Here is a 14,886-nt window from a genome sequence, read left to right on the forward strand (position 1 = left end):
AAAGAAGAAATGTTAATGTTTACTAGATAAAGCTACTGCCTCGCAAACCAACTTTATTACAAAATAAGTAGTGATCTGTTTCTTGGATCTAAATGTTTATTTTATTTTTTACCTTCTATCTTTAACATTCAAAAACCTGCAAATATCCTTTGACTGCTGTAAAAGCCCAAGGAAAGTTTACACGTTACTCCTTTTTGTTTGAATTCCAGATATCCTACTAATGCCTGTGCGGTCATAGGTTTAAATCCTAACAATACTATTCTTCTGTCACAAATATTTGAGTTTATTAGGCCCAGATATATTTTATATATATATATATATATATATTATATATATATATAATGTGTGTGTGCGCGAGTATAAAACATTTAGTTACTTGAAGTAAAGTAGGTACACATTAGCCACACCACACTCTTTAAAATTACTTTTGTGCTACCTATTTGGAGAACATCTCACTACCACATTAAAGTACTAAAACATGGTGATGTGGCACTTTCACCGTAACTGCAAGAATACATACTCAGACACTGCCCCTGGAATTCGACCGGGCTCATCTCCACAAGTAAACAGTTGAATAATACACAAAATAAAATGAATTTGTTTTTGTGGAAATTTCCAAACAGAAGTTGCCCCTTCTGAATACACCCTACTGTAGTCCCACTCAGTTAAAGCAGCTTTGATTGGTTTATTCAAGACTGCTCATGGACACAACTATAACATAAGGGGGGGGGGGGGGGGGGAGAGTGAAGAAGAGCCACTTGGGATGTCCCAGCAAAATCCTAACCTCCAGGGTGAAGGAGACCGGTGAGATTCCCTGAAGGATAAGAAAGGAAGATAGTAGCAGTTGCCAGTGGTTTGTTGGAGGAAGTCTCAGCTCAAAAATGGTAGCTTGGAATCAAGTGAGTTTGAACCTCAGTACCTGAGACAGTGTCTCAAATGAAAGAACCAGGCCGCATGGGAACCAAATACTGGATTTCCTGAATTGTTCTCATCCTGCCCAGCTGAGCGATAGTGGACTTCACATAACCAAGAGTTGGCAACTGGGTTGCACAAAGGGCCCAACATCATGCCATTCACAAGAGTGGTGATGCGCCTTTCCCCATCTAAAGTGGGCAAGACTTTCCTGAAAACTTAAGTTTTACAGGTTGCTGGTTAAAGTGAGACTTGGGAGCTGTAACGAAGTGGGTGTTTTCCCTTGTTATGTTGTATGTGAGCCTATGCGAGTTTTACTGTTTTGCATGAACACTGTGCGTGCCTCAGTTTCCCTATGTATTGCACCAGTGCCTAGATGGTGGGAATAAGGGTCTGAGACTTTTGCTGAGACCCTTGGGGCCAGGTGAGGAGGCTCCAGCTGCCTGCACGTAAGTGATGGCCAATGCCCTTCGTAACCTGAGACCCAGGAGGGGGGTGCGACCACGTGACACTTCGCCCGGAAAGCGAGACAAAGACCAGGAGGAGGAGCAACAGGCGTATCAGGGGTCAGGCTTCTGGAAGCTGGGCAGTCTCCGGTTTGGGACTCAGAGGGGGGAGTCCAGGGCGTCAGCCCAAGGTCCCCCTCAAAATGGACTTTGCTGGAAGTCACTGATTTCTGTGCTAACAAGCTCTGTTCTATGCTATACTGTTTTACAACACTGGCTGAGAGTCACGGCTGACTGTGGAGTTGGGGGGCAGGACACTCTGGCTTCTCCAGGGGTCCCATCCAGGTGGACCCGCCAAGGGGAAGTGTTCGGTGTGAACAGGGATGCTGAATGCTCTTAGGTCAGACCAGGAGGGCCATAGCCGAAGAGGCTTTTTGCCCTGGACAGCGTGCCCAGAGTCCTGGCTGGCGTCATACAGAGCAGGTCCAGAGCATCGAACCTGTGACTCTGTCACAGGAACTAAAGGGGCAAAAATTGTAAGAAACCCACAATTCTAAAGACTATTGGATGTTGTCTAATGGCTACCCATTTGCAATACAATGAGTGCCCAACACACACTTCAGGCACCTAGTTTGATTGTGTGTGATACATACAAGTTCCGATATGTACAATTTGGGAGGGGGGGGGACTGGGTAAAACTGCGTAGATTTTGGCGTGGTTAACACAGACTGCTACGACAGATGTATCAGGCATCATTAAGTAGAACAGGAGAACAGCCCAAAGTGTTTATGGAAGTGCTTTTAAATTCACGGCTAGCTCTGAAAGTTCCCATAGAGGCCATCAAAGGGGGAGAGGGCTCATTGTTTATACATACTGAGGAACATGAGTTGCCCTCAAGCACATTTGGGTAGGAGATAAGGGCATTCCACTAGGAGTGGACTGGAGGCCTCAGAAAACAATAAAAGGACCAACCCACAGAACTTGAGATGTGATCTGGCCCTACTAAGAACTTCTGCTCCAGCCTGCTGGAAGCGACACAGTTGAATGAGGGTTCACACTACGGTCAGTTTCCCAAGCTGTGTGCTACGCTGTAGGTATTACTACCATACTCTCATTTCTAGCCAAGTTAGCCTGATTCTCTTTATATTGCTGTCAGAATCAGGCTCCAATATCATTCAGAAAAAAATAAAGCTATTTTAAAGCATTTGCTTATATACACACAAATTACGTTTTAAGACCGACATCTCTATGCTGCCTGCACTGATCTGTCAGAGCACACCATATAGTCGTGCTTTAAAATAATGACATAGGACCAGACGGAATGACATGGGTCCACCATGTCATGGAAGTGGAGCCCCGCCACTCCATCATGTATATTTGTAAACTTTTTTTTTTTTTTAAATATGTTGTATAAGACAAGGGCAGACTTACTTCCCTGCAAAGGCCAGCACCCCCTTTTTAATCCCTTTGACTGACCCTTCTGGGCAGCAGGTCAGTTATTCAAATAATTTTACCACCACTTTAATGCCACATAGCAATCTAATTTCTTCTTAATTAATGTCCAGTCTCCTTAGAGTTGGATATATATTGTAATGAACCCAAAACCTCCGATCAGAGTTAGGGCCCCATTCTGCCGGGCACTGTACTAAAAGCATAGTGGTCCCTTGTCCCGAAGAGCTTAACTGTGGTCTCCCAGTTCTGATCTGCCCAATTGTCTTAAATATGGGATAACACGAAGTGCAAAGGTATATTGATGTGTTTTGGTCATAAAATATACTTTTCAGTTCAAGTCAGCAAGCCATTCTTCACTGTTGCTGCACAACTGAGGCTTGGTCTACACTACCCCCCCTAATTCGAACTAAGGTACGCAACTTCAGCTACGTGAATAACGTAGCTGAAGTCGAAGTACCTTAGTTCGAACTTACCTTGGTCCACACGCGGCAGGCAGGCTCCCCCGTCGACTCCGCGGTACTCCTCTCGCTGAGCTGGAGTACCGCAGTCGACGGCAAGCACTTCCGGGTTCGACTTATCGCGTCCAGACTAGACGCGATAAGTCGAACCCAGAACTTCGATTTCCAGCCATCGAACTAGCTGGTAAGTGTAGCCAAGGCCTGAGGCTTGGTCTACACTACCCCCCCCAATTCGAACTAAGGTACGCAACTTCAGCTACGTGAATAACGTAGCTGAAGTCGAAGTACCTTAGTTCGAACTTACCTTGGTCCACACGCGGCAGGCAGGCTCCCCCATCGACTCCGCGGTACTCCTCTCGCCGAGCTGGAGTACCGCAGTCGACGGCGAGCACTTCCGGGTTCGACTTATCGCGTCCAGACTAGACGCGATAAGTCGAACCCAGAACTTCAATTTCCAGCCATCGAACTACCTGGTAAGTGTAGCCAAGGCCTGAGAGAATTTTTCAATAAACCTAGATCTTTTCCCTTTACCATATTAACTGATTCAGTGTCATTTAAAGTATATTAAATACTGCAATATAGCAGACTTAAAAAACTGAATAATTCATGAAGAGAAAAAAGGTCTCTACACAAAACTAAGACATTTTACAAACACCACTTGCTCCCCCCTCCCCCCGCCCAAGTTTTATTTTTTACTGAACTTAAGGGAATTAGCGTCTCTGACATAGTTATAGCAACAGCAAAATAATCATTAGGAGCTCCTTCATACTACTGTTCTACACCATCCATCACTTCAGAAACATGCTTAAGACAGGAGTCTGAATTTCTCCAGGATTCAATCTAAAATGCTTCTAAATATGGATAATGCCTAGACTACATTAACACATTAAAGCTTTGTAGATTGTCATCAGTGCTTCCACAGCTTAATTTCATCTACCCCTCACAATTCAGATCTGCAAGCACTTTCATCCTAAAAAAAAAATCATTCCAATTTAAATATAAAACTCATGATGCCTGCATAAGCAGATTGCAAAGCATGTTTAAGAGGATATATATTTAAAACCCGACAGCAAAACTTTATTTACTCCCAAAATCGTCAAATTCTATTGCCTACAAGTTAATAAAAAGAAGCATATTCTACAATCAGTTAAGTATGAGGTTTGGGGAGTATGCTTACTTTGACAAATCAAACTAATTTTTCTGAAAGTCGGAGGCTGACTTAGTAGAAAATACACTAACGTGATGGGATGTTGTACATTTGAAGTGATTGATACAAAACTCAAATGGATCTGCTGCATTCTTTTACATTTAGAAACTGCACAGAAGAAGGAACAATTCACAATACTCATAACACAAAATGGATGCTTTGTACGCATAGCACTAGTGTAACTCTGGAAGAAATTTGTCTCTCTGGTTACGTAACATTCTGTTACCCCCTGAACTGAGGATCCATGTTAGCAGTTCAACTCCTATTTCCCGCTACCATTTACAAATTTAAAAAATAAGACAATTTAAACTCCCTCTCATCTGACAGTCCTACAGCTCATAATGACAGATCATGTACACGAATATAGGTTACAAACATGGGAAATTATGGGGTCAGGTTAGTTTGAGATTCACAAGAAGTACCTTACATAAGCCAAATAAACTCATCACATGGAGTTAAATTTTAAAGAAAAACCACTGACAAATAATTTGCTATTTTCTTAGACAAAAAGGGTTTCTGTATATTAGTTTTTAGAGTTTTTAGTAATTAAAGTATTGCTTTAATATAAAACACTGAAATTTGTTTTGGTATAGCAGTTCAAATCGCTGCTTTTATCTGTAAGCCAGACCATGTCAAAGGAACACCAGAAGTTCAAGACAAGTTTTGCTGGTCTCTAATTTTGGTTTTCCTCCTTTGTAATTTGGTTTTCTAAAATTATGTGCAGCTAACTATACCACACACAAGTAAGGAAACAGTTTAAATACAACTCCACCAAAAGGAATATCAGGAGGCTTCTTTTTTATTTATAGATAGATAGATAGATAGATAGATAAAAAGAGCATTTTTTCAAAAACTAAGTTATGTTAGTACAAATATGCAATGTTCCAGTCTCATTCTTAAGAAAAAAGGTAGTATATCACTACTCATTTTTATTTAATATGACAATAGTAATTAACATACGTTTATAAAGGGAAAAAAGGCTGTTTGGTTAAAAAATTAAATGGTTAGAGATAAATATGCACTTAGCACTTGAGTAATTTTATGTTGCCATGATAACCATAACAGCTGCTTACCTGATCTCCTCTTTCATTGGTTTATCGTATAGAACTACGACATCTCTAAGGTAAAAAATGTTAAACACTTCCTTTGCCCTGTAACCCCCTTGTAGTTACCGAGTTTGCTTACAAAACAAATGAAAAAAATTACATGAAACCTAATTTGCATGACAGGTCTACTATAAAATAAAAACAACCAACCAGCTCCTCCTCCAAGTAAATGCACTATAATCACACTGTTTTATCCCTCATGATAAATAGCCTGCTTTAATTCCTCTGGCCAAACAGAACCCAGTTATCAACACAACACCTTCTGTAAACATAGACCCATATGCCCTTTGCAGCTGAAAGTTATTAAATTGAATGAACATTAACCATTTAAATGCCCAGGGTGCAATGTACGTTTTAAATGCATTACACTACAGAATCTCAGATTAGATAGAAGAGTTAAATAAAAAAAAAAACACACACAGTAAGCAGCAAGATGAAAGGGGAAGGTACACTTTTCTTAAAATATTCTTACCTTAATCAAACGAAGGTCTCTAAACTCTAGTGCATCTCAGATTTCAAATTTCTAAAATACATTAGTTTCAAATAATCACCTACAATTTTCCTTTCCAATCTCCTAGGAAAAAAAAGAAAAAAATAATGTATTTAAGCACCTGCTGTTTTGCCATTTGTACTTAAATTTTCTGTCTGTAAAAATCCTCTTACTCAGCTCTGTCTGCTCTTAAGACAGCACTGCTGACGAATTTCAAGGCTCAGTTCTTGACATGCAAAAATCACTGAAGGATCAAGAGCATAAATGTCACTTCCTCTAGACAGCGCATCAGCTGCAAAGGAGTCTAATCTGCTATTCCCACCACAATCCTACCTAATTGAAGAGTAAATCCTGACATCTGCCTCGTGGTGTCATAAAATGCATGGCTTTCATTAAACATTTTTGAAGAATTCAGATTTAAATCCCATATTTAAAGGATTCCATTTTTAAATAAGCCATCATGGTGTTCCACTTGAGAAACTGCATAAAAGGAATAGATAAATGAAAAAGCTAACCAAAAATTGGAGCCCAGTTTGCAACCTTAAACAAATTATGCTGTCTGCACTTGGACTACAGAGGTAATCAAAACCCTGAAATTACAAAATAAGTTTTAGAAAAAAATATCCTAAATTAAACATTCTTATGAAGTGCTTTGTTTACAGTGTCTGTGCTGATCCCACAATATTTGTGAAGATTTTCCATCTACTTTGTTAGTTTTGCATATTTCTAACACAATCCAACTGAGAACAGGAATAAGAAAAAGTATTTTACAATGCAGTGGTCCCACTTTCCTGAAAACAGAAGATAAATTGCTATGTGCATAAAGTTACAGATATATGCTATACTTGATTCAAATAGGTGGAAAAACATTTTTTCCACAACTAAAATGTTTTAAATGATCTAATTTAATTTTTTAATTCACTTTAAACCCCATGTAATTAATTTTTTCCAAAAAGTAGCATTTTAATCATCCCATCCCCAAACACACACCTTGGCTCTCATCTCTTTCCCTTGCATTCCTGATATAAATTTAACAAAGACCCCTCTGTTGAACTGCTTTGCCTTCAAGTCTCTTGGTTTTAAAAGGATTATCCCTTCACTAACAAACTGGTCTCCTTAAACAGAGGTGTGTTTATCTGCTGCAAGAACAAACTTAAAAGACACAATCTACTGTACACCTGAAACTAGAATTTTCATATTCTAAAGCACTTGAATGTACTCACTGTTCTAGTCCAACAAGGTAAATTTACTTTTAATACCCATTACAAATTATGCCCAATTCAACTCAAGTCTGCATGACATTTCTTCATACAATCCTCTCACTGGAGGCCCAATTTAATAAACAAAGACAGCTTTAATAATTCAAATCTTACTTTCAAAGATGCGATGCGCCTGTCAGAAGCTTTCCGCAATATAGTCAGTAAATTTCTTCAGTCTCTCCAAGGCTTTGCATATATTTAAGCCTGTGTCGTGCCTTTTGAATGCTGATAACTACAGTGTTTCTTTTCTCTCCTTTAAAGGATTAAACATAACCACACAGGCATTTTTATTACTGCCTCATGCACCATTAAATTGTCAGTTTTTCTTCTAAAAGTCTTTTTTCTTTTCTTTTTTAAATGTGGCCTTCAAAACATCTTTACAACAAAATGTTCATTTTCCAGCATTTCTTATTTATAAATTGAAGCAACAAAACCAAAAACCAGCTTACAAAACACTTCATGTTTTCTTACAACCATCAAAAGTTAAAGGCTGGGAAGAACAGTTTAAAAAAAATAATCAAACTCTAGTTACTGTGTATAGTGGAATGTGGACTTTTAAAGATTATAGCACACTAGGGTAACATCTCCTCAAAAGCCCCAGAGATTCTAAAAAGCATCCATATTTAGTTTTTAATAACAGCCTTGCTTTACTTTCCAGGAATAATTTTTACTGGCTTCCTCTACCACCTTCAAGTTTCAATGGCCAAAGTTCCCAGGTTCAACAAAGCCTTTGAGTGACCACTCAGGAGATTGACTACTAAAACTAAAAATCAGTTTTACAGCAGAAATGGTCTGGTCCTTAATGTTTGTCTAAAAGGTAAGTGAAACTGGAGACACTTTATAGCGATAGCTTAAACCAGACAGTTGTCTGCTAGATTGGGATTCAGGAGACCTAGGTTCAATCCTCAGCTCTACCACTGCTTTGCTAGACTTTGGAAGAGTCACCCCCCTGGCCCCGTGCTTCAGTTTTCCCCATCAGTAAAATGGGGATAATGAACCTGATCTCCTTTGTAAAGCATTTTGAGACCTATGGATGAAGAATTCTATACAAGAGCTAGGCATTATTATTATTAATGGAGGTGGCCCTCTTTAGTTTTGATTGGGTTTAAATATAGGCTCTAGCTTAGTATACCCAGAGAGAGCCAGGTGTTGCGACATTGTAAGTCTAAATGAGCCTTTTGATTTTTATTCACATCTCCATCCCAAGCTACCTTTTAATCCCAAGTTATAGCCCCAGCATTCCCCTACATTCCAGCTGTGCTTTGTATTAGGTCTCAACCAAACCATATAAAATTGTTTCCGAACACTAACTTGCATCTCCCCGGAGACACACAAAACACTCAAATCCAACAAGCAAGCATCCCAACTAAAATACAGTCTTGTGGAGCATTATGCTTCCATGGATCTTTAGGGTCTTGAAGAGTTTAGTGACTATGGAGAACGGGTTCTTTAGGAACATACTCAGAAGGTAAACAACACAGTATCAAGAGGCTGAACTGGGTGCCACCACATCTCATGCTGCGAATGGAAACAAAAGCAACTGATCACTGTTCATTGTGAAAGAGACTAACAAGTAATCAGTTAGTTTAACAGCCGCACTATTACAATTCCATTAATCTAATTCTGTCACTGTCTTCAGCAGTTTCTCAGAGATGGGCAATCTGAAATGCACAAGTGGGCTACTCACTACCTTCTTCACAGTCCTGACAACTGGTTGCTACTGCGGTTTGCACGCTTTCCACACTGATAATTCCACTGATAAAAAACACAAGCCAAGAGAGAACTGCCAATGATGCCATACCAATTCCCTACCAGAATGGAGGAATTACTATTAGTATTGTTCAGCTTCAAGATGGGAACAGCAACCACTTTAATAAGTGAGTTTTATACAGTAGTTCCTTATAGCAATAGTCAGTGGGCTTGTCGTCCCTTACCAGGAGATCGATGATGGTGATCGATGCATAGGCGATTGATTTAGCGAGTCTAGTGAAGACCCGCTAAATCGACCGCAGATTGCTCTTCCGTCAACTCCTGTACTCCACCAGATCGAGAAGAGTCGGGGGAGTCGACAGGAGAGCGTCTCCAGGCAACAACTGTGAGTGTGGACTCCGTAGTAAATAGATCTAAGTTACGTCAATTTGAGTTACTCTATTCACGTAACTCAAATTGCATAGATTAGATTGAATTTCCCCTGTAGTAAAGAGAAGGCCAGTGAATCCCAGATATCCCTGTAACCTTCTGCAGGGACAGCAAACTAGAGGAATTATTTGTCCAGCAGTAGAAAGTTGCCACCAAGGCCACTTCTTGCTGACTCAACTGACAAAACAACCCTTTTGCCTGTCAAGATATGCCCCGATGAAGCCTAACATTTGGGGTACCAGACCTTTCCCTAGTGATACCAATAGGTCAGGCACTTAAACATGATGATTTTAGATCTCCTCTTCATTCTTAATATAACACCCATGGAAGTATATGGAATTTTACAATAACACAGTTAAAATGACAGTAAGTCCCTGCATTACAGACTTTGCACTTCAGAAGTGTACAAATGAGGAATGAACTAACAAGGAGATTTACTGGAGTTGTGTGTGGATGCTATTTCCCTTTTCAAGGGGATAAAATAATACAATCAGTGAATAAAAATGAGGGAGAGGGGCAAGGACTGGATTTCAGATTCCGGAACTAAAGTTTCACCCATGAGAGGGTACCAAGCTCTTTCTTGAACAGGACCATGCTCTGGCATGATTTCAAAGGTACCATTTATTTCTTTTCAAGGAACTTCATGACATGGTTCTGCCCTCAGCCAGCAGCGTGTGGCATTAAAATACTAATGGAAGGACTTAGCAAGTTACACAAAACGATATGAAGAAAAAAATCAAATACAAAGGGAACCGTTTTTATACTTCACTGAGAAAATAGCTCTGAGTTTTAAAAAAGACAAAGCTTAAGAAAGTTACTATTCCACCACACACACAAAAAAAACCCCAGCCTACTTTTATTTAAATTTTCCTATAGCACACCATAAAAGCAAATCTCAACACATAGCTCATTTCTGTTCTTTAGTACAGAACTCTAATACGATCATCAATTTGTTTGAGAATTTGGTAATAATTTTTACCTAGAACACGTAAGACCCATTAACAAAAGTACTTTTTATTTAAAATGCTCACTGCTTTTCCCCCTGCCCCAATAAGATAACAGAAAGTAATGAAGTGAAGCTGACCAATGATTCAGTAAGTCAAATGGCTTTAGAATAATATTGATTTAAAAACCTGTCACAAGCTCTATGTTAAAACAGGATCATTGATAAAGGATATTTCCCATGTGCCATCCTCACTCCACTTAGGCAGAGTTGTGTCTATTCATTAAAAGGGACTAGTGGAGACTGGACAGGAGGACCAGTATAGCAATCTGGGGTCCATATGTGAGAGAAAGATTTATGTGGAGAGGTCTAGCGATAAGAATGACCAACTTCTGTTTCTATCTTGTCCTGGCTTGTAGAAAACAAACAGATACAGGACCTGAAACTAAGCAGGCAGGGAAGTCTTCATGCTGAAGTGGATCCCGAGGAGGATGAGATCCAGGAGGGGGCCATCGAGCTTTTGCATCAATTAATGGGACACGGATGACAAAAGAGGACCAGAAATTCAGCACACTGCCAACTGTGTCTCCTGGAAGGAAGGTGCTTCCTGAGGTGAGCAGCTATTACCACCACCATGTGGCTGGGAGCGAATGAGAGACCAAAGGTGGGGAACTGTCCTGGGACGTACATTTGACAATGCAGATTCACAGGTATTGTTGGTGCAGACATCTATGGCAGTCAAAGAAATAAAACTGACCAGACCAGCTAAGGAGATTAAATATTTAAACAGGTGTGTGCGGACAACTGATCTCCAGAATGCTTTGTTTAATTTTTAGAGCAAATAGGACACTAAGGATAGCTCACATGGAGGTAATTTCACCCACTGCTTTTACATCAGTGAAATGATGGATGAACTCTAGCTCTCTTCTCTGGGCGACAGAAGAGGATAAGCTGCACAGTGGGGTTGGAGGGTGGGAATCCACCATAACAGTGGATCTGACCCAGCATCCTAAGGCAATGAGGCTCCAGTCTAGAAGGCAGCTCCCTGTTGCTAAGAAAAAAGAGTGACGGAAGATTAAGGAAGAATAATTCTCTGTGGAGTCTGCACTTCATGGCTTCTGCAGGCTGAACCCTCACCTTGTAACTGCTAGAAATGCCCTTGCTACCTCAGTAGTAGCAGGAAGACGATACTGGAAGTTAGGCAAGAGGTAGAAGTAGCTATGCCAATGGTTCTGACCTGGAGCTAGATAGAGGTATTATGAGTAATTTAAGGGGAGAGGTTGGGCCTTTATGCAACAAAAACCCAAATTCAGACAATTCCACAAAGGCTCTGGTAACAAAGCTGGCGGACAAAGGGGCAACAAATACAAAGAATTTATAGGCACTCTTCAGAAAAAATACAAAAACAAATTTATGATTCTTCTGCTTTCTAGTGTGAACTATTTTTGTGTGTGTTAGTCCTTGCCCCTTTCCCCTACCCCTTCATTTTTCTAATTTAGATTGTGAACTCTTCAGGCCGTGAACCATGGCTAATCTCAACAATATGCAGAGGCATGGCACGAGATTAAAATGTTTTATAATTGGGACTGACCTGGCTACTCAGAAATAACTGACATAAGTGCATATACAAGGACTTCTAACGTCCTTGTTCAGATAATCCTTTTCACTGACTGCCTTTTGTGTCACTGACAGCTGTGAGGGGGAGAAAAGTGCATCTAATCATAGCATTACTGCATTCAACAAAACTATTGTTGAAATGATACTACAGCCAACTGAATTCATGTGTCAAGATGGACAAGAGCTCCACTAGTATTGAAAGACAAATTTAGACAAGGTATGGGAGCTAAAATTGGAGACAGCTATCTGCATTTCTCATTTCAAAGCGTTCTACAGAAAAATGCAATGCACAGCTGTGAAGTTAAATTTTGGTATTTGTTTACAGTTCTGAAGCTAGCTTATACAGTTATTGCAATATAGTATTATGACACTACACTATAGTATTAAGCCATTACTACATGCCTTGCGTGGTTAGAGGACTTGCAGCCTTAAATTTCAGTACTTCCAGTGCAGTATTAACAGATTACCAAGTTATACCCTATTGTATCTTATATAGTTACTGCAACAACAGAACATTATGCTAGTTTCCAAATTATAACTGAATATCCAAATACGAAAGTTTTAGACAGTCAGCCTCAATGTCTTTTTATTGAAGTCTGTGTTAAACACGAAAAAAACAGAATTTTAGCACAGAATAAGCCTTGGTAGAATACTATGGAAACAGAATACCGGATATGATTTTTATCCCCCAACACTGCCAGCATTTATGCTCACTGCAACTAAACACCCAATTCTGGCACATCCCTAATTCCAGACAGTCTGCACCATGACATGCAACTTTACCCAGAGTAAGACTGTATCTCATCCAACCAGCTCCACATTCTTACAGAAAAAAGTTGAAGATGCTCACTCAAGAGACAATTTTTTCCTCATAAAGACTCATACCAGGATAAAGAAACAATTTTGGACACTAGGCAGAGTTTAGTAGGGGAAAGACAAGCTGTTTGATTACTCATGAAGCTTCTCTTTTTAATAACAACTAAACACTGAAGGACAGCATACAGATTCACAGATTCCAAGGCCAGAAGGGACCATTGTGATAGTCTACACTAACCTCCTACATAACACAGGCCATAGAACTTCCCCAAAATAATTCCTAGAGCAGAGCTTTTAGAAAAACATCATATCTTGATTTAAAAAGTTGTCAGTGATGGACAATCCATCAGGATCCTTGGTAAATTGTTCCAATGGTGAATTACTCACTTAAAAATGTACGCCTTATGTTCAGTCTGAATTTATCTAGCTTCAACTTCCAGCCACTCGATCGTGTTCTACCGCTCTCTCCTAGACTGAAGAACTATATAAGCGTCAGAGCAAGTCAATGTGGCCGGTAAGTTGTCAGTAATTTGCCCAGCTCTAATACCTTATGTCAAAGGGTTAACTAGGTCAATGAAGAATTTTTATGCTGCTCCCTAGAACTGACATGACCTACAGACATCTGATTTTTACATCAAAAAAATCTGGACTAGTCCTTCATAAACTCAAGAAAAAAAAATAATAAAGGCAGAAAGGTTACTTTCCACACACTTTAAAAAAAAAAAACTGCAATTGTTTGCGGCACCCTCATTCAAGTCTGCAAACCAAGCTTTTCCTTGGGTGTTTTCATCCTCATATTGGGAACTTCATCACCTGTTTTTAAATGGAGCAGAAGTTAATGTGGCTTCCTGTTGCGCCTTCTTGTTGATTTTAGCGAAAGTCAAATGGCATTTGACTGACAGCATGGGGCCTTGCCGAGAATTAGGAAAATCAGTATTTCCTTTTTTCCCCCTCCCAACATCTCTACAGTGCTAGCATAAGCAAGGTTCAGTGTTCATTGCTGTATCATATTAATGTTATGGTCTATCCATTTTCAGTGCTAACGAATGGGCAGAGTCTAGTGTTGTATTGAAATAGTGACTATATTTTAAGTTAGATATTTGATATACAACTATCAAAACCAACACTTAAGTTTATTCCTCTCAAATTTCTTCCTGTTATCCCCCAATTTCTGCATTATTCTCTCCTCCTCCAGCTCCATTTTTGCCCAACCACGGAAATAGAGCACAGATTACTTTTCAATAACTTCAAAACTCTACTGGTTCCCAGATGAACAGGATGGTATTTTGGTCCCCTGCGTTATCAATGTGAAGGCAGCAATGTTGTAATGAAAAACATTTGATCTAAAAGGCTATCCAAATAGCACAAAAGACTTAAAGGTTAAAGAGTACTTATCATCAGGTAATGAATGGTGGGCCAGATGAAGCCGGAAGGCTGATGCCTTTAGAGTTACATTGAGAACACATGGAATTTTATATTGACATTTGTCATTTATTAAAAGCACTTTTCAGTTTAAATATGATATTTAAAGTAGGGATGACACCCAATTAACTGCTCAGTATCAAGATTACATTAATATTAATGAAAAAAATCAAAGGAGAAAGGGAGTTCTTAATTGTCTGAAGCCACATGTAGCAAAGCTGAAGTAATGGCATCCCATCCAAAAAAAAAAAAAATTAAGCATCCATTTTAGCCAACTTAGTTTCCATTCTGATTTTTAGTCATTTTAAATGCTCAGTGATTTGAGTCCAACTCTCCCCTTCTGGAGGGGGGCACACAGAACCTGGCTGCAAAGATGCTTTGAGTACTGCAGATTCCACTCTTGCATCTGCAGCAGAAGCCTGAACTAGCAGGCAATGTCTAGCGAACAAGTGCGTGGCCCAATTCGAATACCCGGCAGTGGTCCAGGTCTTTGGTGGCACTTGGGCGGCAGGTCCTTCACTTGCTCTGGGTCTTAAATAAAATAATTAATTAATTAATGGAGATATCCTATCTCCTAGAACTGGAAGGGACCTTGAAATGTCGAGTCCAGCCCCCTGCC

General features: G+C 39.7%; 1 protein-coding gene across 10 annotated transcripts in view; it reads right to left on the bottom strand.

The window, feature by feature from the left end:
* The window catches only part of GLCE (glucuronic acid epimerase), a 97,036-nt gene that overhangs the window by 53,608 nt on the left and 28,542 nt on the right, over window positions 1-14,886 (bottom strand). For 4 of the 10 annotated variants that reach the window (XM_054041931.1, XM_054041934.1, XM_054041933.1 and 1 more), the window contains exons 2-3: window positions 7,445-7,583; window positions 6,054-6,155 (exon numbers count right to left, since the gene is read on the bottom strand). The exons of 2 other annotated variants lie outside the window; for them this stretch is intronic. Coding sequence is in view for 1 of the 8 variants with exons in the window: in XM_054041930.1 (XP_053897905.1) it covers window positions 5,549-5,565 (17 nt within the window). In the remaining 7 variants the exon portion in view is untranslated. Of the gene's footprint in view, window positions 1-5,548; window positions 5,626-6,053; window positions 6,156-6,404; window positions 6,424-7,444; window positions 7,584-14,886 lie in introns of those variants that run through there. 4 more of the 10 variants (XM_054041935.1, XM_054041937.1, XM_054041936.1 and 1 more) reach the window with 3 other exon arrangements.

Source organism: Malaclemys terrapin, chromosome 10, assembly GCF_027887155.1.
Source record: "Malaclemys terrapin pileata isolate rMalTer1 chromosome 10, rMalTer1.hap1, whole genome shotgun sequence".
Classification (NCBI taxonomy): domain Eukaryota; kingdom Metazoa; phylum Chordata; order Testudines; family Emydidae; genus Malaclemys; species Malaclemys terrapin.